The following is an 8358-nucleotide window of genomic DNA, read 5'->3' on the forward strand; positions in this document are numbered from 1 at the left end:
TCAGTTTCCATGCGGCTGCAAACAGGCGGGGAGAGAAGCATCACTGGTGGTCAACCGGCAGGCTGGCGCTGTGCATGAGTGGGGAACTCAACTTTCCTTTTTTCTTTATTCTATGCAGAACGGGTTTTTGCAGAACTGAATGACAATAAGCTCCTCTCTATGTAAATGCGATTGCTTTTGTGCGAATCACATGAATAACTTCTAAAATGTTCAAATAAAAACTTGTATGCAAATTAGGCACTCATACAGTATAGGCAGTGTTGTCCCCCCCGATTTCTTCTTCTAGAACATTCACCACCACTGGAAAAAACAAAGACAGCAGCGAATGCACGCATATCTTACAGGCCTGGCCTACTTTTCCCGACTCGCAAAAGTACAATTTAGTGAGTCCCGCCGAAGTGCGCACGTATCGCGCATTTGAAAGGGAGGGGAGGGGGGGGGGGGGGCTTTCCAAACAAAAGCTTTTAAGTTGTGCGCGTTCAGGATGGACAGCAGCTGTCGCTCGGTGTCCCGTCTTCATCGTTACCTCCCCTCCCTTGCAGAACATTCACCTTTTTGCTTTACACAATGTTTGCAACGACACAGCAGCTTGATTCGGACAGTTTCACCAACATCAAATACACTAACAGCTGCGAAGACTCGACCACTTGCTTTGTGCCGGAGCATCACGAGAGTGGACTACAGGCTGCGGTGTCCCTGGGAGACTCGCTTCCAGGGCACGTGGGTGTTTTGTCGAAAAAAAAAGAAAAGGAAAAAGGATAAATCCTGCAGCGGCACGTCCACCTGTTATTCCTTCGTACGAGAGAGGTAAGTCCGTGGCTCTCCGGTCCACAGAGGGCGGTCAGATGTAGTACTCCTTCATGTTCTCCCTGACTGAGTTGTGGAGGTGCAGCTCTGTCCTGTAGTCCGTGTACACGCCGGACCTGTTCTCCTCTTTGATGCTGCCGCTCCTCCGGGCCCGCCGCTGCTGGTAGAGGAGGCGGCTGATCACAGCCAGAGCGCACACGGCGATGAAGACCACCGCTGTGACCACACCTGAGGACACAGCAGGGAAGACGCATTAGCGGACTCCGGGGGGGAAGGGAGAGGGAGGGGGAGGGGTGCAGCCGGCCAGGGTCAACGTCAAAATGCTTTTTTTTTTAACCCCTAACTCATTGCAGGGACATTTACGAACTCTTATGTAAACTTTCTCTTGTTCCCATACGGAGGCCTCGTACGAGTCAGCTCTAGCAAACAGACGGCTGTGTACCTGACCAGCTTACTGCTAATTGGCCCCAACAACACCATATGGGGCTAAGACGCTGCCCCATGTGTCCTATAGTGAAGTCCTGCTGTCTGGGATCCATAAAGAAAAGTCTGTGTTGCCTAACAGCGTCAGCAGCAGAATTAAAGCTGTTCAGGGTATATAGGAGAAAACGTCTCGCCATCGATGAGCGCCAGCGGAAGGGAGGGAAATAATTTATGATGGTCATACCGATATCGTTACATAAAAGAAACAATGGCCATTTTAAATGAATGGGGACTTTGATAGGCGATATGAATGCATTTAGAATGGTTTTCAAACTCAAAAGTTGCTTAAAAAAATAGATGAAATATAAAATCCATTGGTGAAGAACCTAGACTTGGACTCATTGCACATAAAGTCTTGATCACCTGTCAATTCACTGGTATCCATCTACTCGCATCTAACTCTCACCAATAAAGCGAATAAGTATGTTAGGCACGCTAAGATATGATGATACCTTTCATATTTCATGAATACTGTGTCTGTATCTAGTCATCTCAGCATTGATGGAGGACTTCTTAAAGCAGCGTCTCCTAACAAGCTGGATCTCAACTTATCTGCGGTGTTGCGGGTGTTGATGAGACTCTCCTGGGCTCCTGTTTGGTGCAAATAAAATAAACACCAGTTCATTTATTATCCACCAACTCCCCCTGAAAGCAATTACCTCTCTTCCCCCTATACATCAAACTGTGTTGTTACATTTGGGCTCAGAGCGAAAGTGTATTCTCCCGATGTTAAACTATTCTTCGCAATGATTTTATTGGTCTTACACTGATCCTGCTGATCAGCTCGGGGGCGTTTTCTTTTGTCAAACGCGACGTGCAAGGAGACGGAAATACAAAGCAATGTTTCCCTGTTTGGAAAGCGCAAAGAGATCCTCAAACATTATCATCACCATCATCATCACCATCATCATCATCATCGGCGTCAATTCCAATTCAAAGCAAAGCTGCGTGAGTGGCAGTGATGAAAATGAACCTGAGCTCAGACGCAGTTACCGAGAGACCAGGAGAAGGAGAAAAAGGATCAAGATGGAGGCAAATAGAGGGAATGACAAATAGCAAACAGTTGGGACTCGTTTTCAATTAAGCAAAGGAAGAAACAAACAAACAGACCTGCTATCACGGCCAAATCCTTCTGGGTGCTGCTGCCGTGCTGCTCCTTGTCTTTATTGGCTGTTACGGTTTGATCTGGAGGAGCAGAAACAGACATTAGTGTGCCGTCATCATGCCTCTGGTTGTCTGTTTTACACGATTGTGTAATACCAAATTAAATGGTGACTCTGGCATTTCTTCCCTAAGATGGACCCTGTTTCCTCATGTTCTCGTGTGGAAGTGATGGAGGGAGGACGCTGCAGGCGGCAGCTGCCAACCGGGCGGTAATGTGATCTTTCGAGGCAACTCCTCACCGTCTAAATGTTCTCCTTGCTGCCGTGGACCGTGGTTACAAGTGTCTGACATCATTATGGGAAGAACCCCGCAGAGCAATAACACATTTTAACAACTGTTTTAACAACGTCACGACTGTATATGTTCACAAACAGACCGGATCAAGAGAAAGGTTAAAGAAAGAACATTTTATTCCTCTGCAGGGTTCTTCCCATAATGTTGCCAGACACTAATAATAACAATCTGAGCCTGTCAGAGAACATTTAGAGAACGAGTGATGACGTTGCAGAACGTTTAGCGGCTGCAGCGTCATCACTCCTTGTCCCCTAGATTCACCACGAGCGAAGGCTGAACCCTGTGTGCACATACAGGAAAACTACAGCCAAGCACAGACCTGACTGTTGACTTTACGATGGTCTTGAGACCTGCATAAAGGTCAAAATATAATAACAGACAAAGAACTGGATTAACTAAAGAATAAGATGGAGAGAGAGACTCCGTCTGTCACGACCGGGTGTGAGAGGCAGAGGAAACAGAAGGCCAGGTGGAGGGCAAAATCCTCACAAATCATCACAAACAAAGATAAAGACTAGTACGGGAAACAAACACTAGAAAACTACAACTCGAAGGCGACGTACAGATATGGGAGACAAAGAAGACAATCCTGACACTGACGAGGGAAAGACAAAGACTAGATACACAGGGGAAGACACAGACTAAATACACAGGAGAAGACACAGACTAAATACACAGGAGAAGACATAGACTAAATACACAGGGGAAGACACATACTAAATACACAGGGGAAGACACATACTAAATACACAGGAGAAGACACAGACTAAATACACAGGGGAAGACACAGACTAAATACATAGAGGAAGACACAGACTAAATACACAGGGGAAGACACAGACTAAATACACAGGGGAAGACACAGACTAAATACACAGAGGAAGACACAGACTAAATACACAGAGGAAGACACAGACTAAATACACAGGAGAAGACACAGACTAAATACACAGAGGAAGACACAGACTAAATACACAGAGGAAGACACAGACTAAATACACAGAGGAAGACACAGACTAAATACACAGGGGAAGACACAGTCTAAATACACAGAGGAAGACACAGACTAAATACACAGGGGAAGAGAGGCAGCGAGGCACAGGTGGAAACAATGAGAGCGGGGCTTATCAATCACACAGTCTGAGTCTGACGAGAACAGGCGAAGGGAATAAACAATCAGGAAACACTGGCAAAACACACACATGGAAAAAAACAGGGTGTTACACCGTTGCGTTACGGCAGCTGTGTGCAGCAGCAGCAGCTCCATCACAAAGGGCTGACGCACAAAACAAATCTGATCAAACACACTCTCCTCCTGGCAACAAGGAGCATTTTTAGTGCACTTGCATTGGCGGTGAGGAGTCGCGCCGTTTAGCGCCCGCTGTCCCTCAACACCGGAGCAATTTCAACAATCGCTGTCCCCATTAGTCACTCGGACACAAAGGAAAATGAAATAGTTTTCACTTCTCTTCTTTTGACGTTTTGGCTCCACTGTATTTCTCTCCGGGTAGTTAAACGCCGAAAAAAACGAAGAAACACGCATGGGGGGGTGTTGTTGTTGATGATGATGATGATGATAATAATAATGATGGAGGGTTGGCTGATGTGCGCCGACGCATTCAACCCGTGTCAAAGCGTCACACTGGATGCGTCGTGACGGCGAACGAGGCCTGAAGCGAGTGTCTGTTTGGTGTTGAAGCTCCACGAGATGAGCCGCGCCGCTGCCAAAAAGTGTCTAATTGTGCTCTAAATGAGAGAATCTCATCCGAGCCTCCGCCGGCTCAATCTGCTGCCTCGACAGACGGGACAATTAGGACGACGTCTGAAAAATGTATTCACGGCTTTTTACGATATATATTTAAATACAGAGCCTGTCCGGCCAGAATACTACGTTTTCATGTCAAGACGTTCGTCGCTGCAACTTTTTAAGGAGCTCAAACCATAAAGCTGCTTGTAGGGCACAGAAGGAACACAGATAAATAAAACACAGCGTCACTGTTAAGGCGCTGCCGTCGACAGCTCCTTTGGTAGAAAAGGTTGTTCTCTCAGAAAGTTGACTGGAAAACACTGCTGGAAGGTGTCTGGTGTAGAGAGAGAGACGGAAACTCAATTCACAAGTTACAAGTCACTTTTAAAAAAAGCAATGGCAGCTCTGCAGGAGGCTGATTAGACTGATAGTTCTGCTTTGAGTTGATTTGTTCATCTCCAGAACGCCTGGGGGGCTGCGACACAAAGACCCGTTAGTGGGTTATTGCAGCTATATTTTTTTTTAGGCTTCTTTTTTTTTTTTTAAACTAGGTCACTTCATAACCAGGATTGATCATGCAGCACCCCACGTGCCAGGGCTGAGTCCGGGATTCGCATTTCGATCCATCCATAATCCCGTCGATCCTGCATTATCGATAAACCGCATTTATCTTTTAACCGCTTATCCTGTTCAGAGACGGGAAGCTGATCCCAGCTGACATTGGGCAGGTTGCCTGATTATCTCTGGAGATAAAGACCGACAACCCCACTCACACAAAGGAGGACATGCAAACTCCTCACAGGCCGTCCGGCCCGGGAATCGAACCCTGGGCCCGTGTAGCATCTAATACAGGACCTAATAGAGTCATAATTATATTCCCAATGAGAAATTAGGGCTGCAATTTTCCATTTAATTTAATGTTGATTAATGTGTCAACTCTTTCTCATCAGAAAACTCTTGCAGAATAAAAAACTGGAGATATTTGTACTAATTGATTAGTTTAGGAACTTTCACCTTTCTCATCTCACTTGCAGGCCTGCAGAAAACTATAAAAAAACAACAACTGATGCATGCTTTATCGATCATGTAGTGTGTGGGTGGGTGTGTGTGGGCGAGCTAAACGCGCTTGTGTGTGTGTGTGTGTGTTCTGACCTTGCAGCGTGTGCGAGGTGGACTCCGCCAGCGCCCCGCAGTTGGACTGCACCAGCGGACCCCGGATGGTGACCAGCGAGCTCCCGCGGTTCGTCAGCGCCGCCTTCAGCGGGGCGACGTGGTTGAACTGCACCGAGGAGAGGCAGCCCACGAAGCCCCTGGAGGCCGCCTGCGTCACGTCCTCGTCCAGGTTCTCCCGCCCTGCAGCCACGCGGAGAGAGAGCCGAGCGCGCCGTTATAAAAAGTGACATTTACGGTAACCGCAGCACAGCGGACTGGTGGCGACGCGAGCGGAGAGGGAGGGACTTACTGGTGACTTTGCCCAATGTCAGGGATCTGATTAAGATCAGCTCCGCCTCGGATGACAGTGTGTACTTTCTGTGGATGTCCTGGTCGATCTGGTTGAGTGGAGAGAAATCAAATAACAAGGCAATTACGAGAAATCTAAACCGAGGAAACACCAGCAGCGGCGGCGGCGTTTCAATACATTATAGATTGAGACCGGTCTTCTCTACGGCTTCGTGACACCCGCATCAGCTCTGAAGACCTTGTGCTTCTCGTGCTGACTCAGTTGCGTCACTTAACTTTGAGGATCTGCAATAAAAACACTGCAGTGATTTTAATTGCGTCCACTTCCGTTGATTAAAAAATGCCGACAGAGCCAGATGTAAGAAAGCAGCAGATCACACGGCGAAGAATCCATTTCACTGCAGCTGACATTCAGTGGGTTTGTTGTTGTTTCTGAGCTTGACCGGAGGAAAAAAAGTGATGTAACGCACGTACAAAAAAATATTAAATTGCTCAGCAACCGGTCACATGGTAATTTAAGAGGAGCTCCTGTGAGCTGTGATTCATCCGGCATGCAGCTAATACAGCCGTCATGATTTAGTTTGAATAAAGAACTCCTAATGTGCTTCACCACGCTGTTGTGAGAAGGGAATGTCGTTAACAGGCTTTAAAAGTGAGGTGTTTTCTTAGTGAATTAGCGCTGTGCGGCGGATCTCACGGGTTGAAAAGCAGCTGAAAGGAAATTGACGAATAAAAACCTTCAATAAACTTTGAAGTGTTGAAATTGTGAATGGAATCTGGTCTGTTTTTAATGGAGACATTAGTTTGCTTGTACTGTTTAGTAACTTTCAAAACAGTTTAAACCCTGCAGTGAAAAATGACTGCGATAAGATCATGATCCTGTCTGAAATTAATTGGGATCTGATATCACTGCTAGCTGAAAGTCTTTGAGTAAATATTACGCTTGTATATTTAAAATGAGTTTGCCAGCTATGAGCACCGTTGTCAACACTGATCACAAGACAGCCGAGCTTCTCTGGATGGATCAGAGGAATCAGAGTGGTGCTGTACCTGTACGTAGAGGTTTTTCCCCACTCGGTGGATTCTGATCCGATGCAGTCGGGCGTCTGCCAGGTTGGTGACGACGGGGCTGAACACGTCGGGACTCCTGTCGGTCTGAAGGTGATACCAGATCTGCAGACTCCCTGCACACAAAGCGTGAAAAGACACGTCAGCTCTCCTCTGAAGCTCAAACCCGCCGGCGGGATGCATAAAAAAACATGTTTTCTTTGAACAGCCGCCCAAAACTCCACCGTTTAATCCGAGCCAGACGCTGTGAAAACCATCATAATCGTCAGGCGCTCACCTTTCCCGACTGTTCTCCAACGCATCGCGCGATGAATATTTCATCAAAAACATTTTATTCTACACGTCTCGTTTAAAATCTCACCGGCGAATGAACCGTTTGCTTTCACCGGATTCTGTAAAAAAACAACGCTAAATTCTGAGCTCCTCGGCGCCGCCAGGACGCCGTGACGGATCCTCCTGAGACCAACGGTCACGTGACAACAATCCCATGAAACCTCCACTGAACCGCCGGCAGCTGAGCAGAGAGGAGAGGCCGCAAGGAGAGGTTGTAAAAATGTGAATAACTCGATGTGCAAAGCATGCAGAGCCTCCATTTATTTTTACAACATTAGCAAATGTTTGATGTATAGATTCCATTGTTTTCCCATTTTTGGTTGATATATTTTTTGATTTATGGCATTGTAACTTATTATACTGCACAAAAGACATGTTTGAGTTCCCTCAGCTTCTAGCCATGACTATGCTGTTACCATGGAGCTGCAGGACCTACTGTATATATATATAGATATATATCTCTCTCTCTCTATATATATATATATATATATATATATATATATATTGCAGTGACAAACGAGGCCAGTAAAATGTAACCGGAGCAACAAAGAAAACGCCCCAAAACTGTGGGGGTTCAGAGGGTTAAGCTCTGTAAAGACATTCCCACCGGAGCGCTTCATAATGAGGCATTCAGCGCTGTGCTCGCGTAACTTTTAGGAGTCCAGTCCACTGACATGACTCCGAGGCTCCAAATATGCGAGCATCGCATTATGATGCCGAAAAGCAGAAGAGAATACACCGATCCACCCAAATGATGTGGCCTGCTTCTAAATATATATATATAAATAGACCGCTATATCTAAACTTCTTCAATTGCTTTTTGAGAGATACAAATATTTATCTCTGAGCCTTTCGCTCCCACACAGAAAAAAAAAAAAAAAAAAAAAAAGTCAATATGTGCTCAGTGTTCCTCCCACGCACACACAATGGCTGGCAGATCAAACAGTCAGATAGCTATGCATTGTCAAGTGGAGCCGGGTCAATATTACAATTCCCGGTCT

At 46.2% G+C, this 8358-nt stretch overlaps 1 protein-coding gene across 1 annotated transcript in view; it reads right to left on the minus strand.

Moving 5' to 3' along the window:
- Positions 1-841: 841 nt before the first annotated feature.
- cntnap5a (contactin associated protein family member 5a) overlaps positions 842-8358 on the minus strand; it is a gene marked incomplete at both ends in the record, with an annotated part of 95738 nt that continues 88221 nt past the window's right edge. Inside the window, 5 exons of the mRNA XM_079229722.1 lie at positions 842-1035; positions 2401-2475; positions 5648-5848; positions 5958-6045; positions 7007-7140. Coding sequence (XP_079085848.1) covers positions 842-1035; positions 2401-2475; positions 5648-5848; positions 5958-6045; positions 7007-7140 — 692 coding nt within the window. The remainder of the gene's footprint in view (positions 1036-2400; positions 2476-5647; positions 5849-5957; positions 6046-7006; positions 7141-8358) is intronic.

This window comes from Taurulus bubalis, assembly GCF_910589615.1.
Source record: "Taurulus bubalis genome assembly, chromosome: 1".
NCBI lineage: Eukaryota > Metazoa > Chordata > Actinopteri > Perciformes > Cottidae > Taurulus > Taurulus bubalis.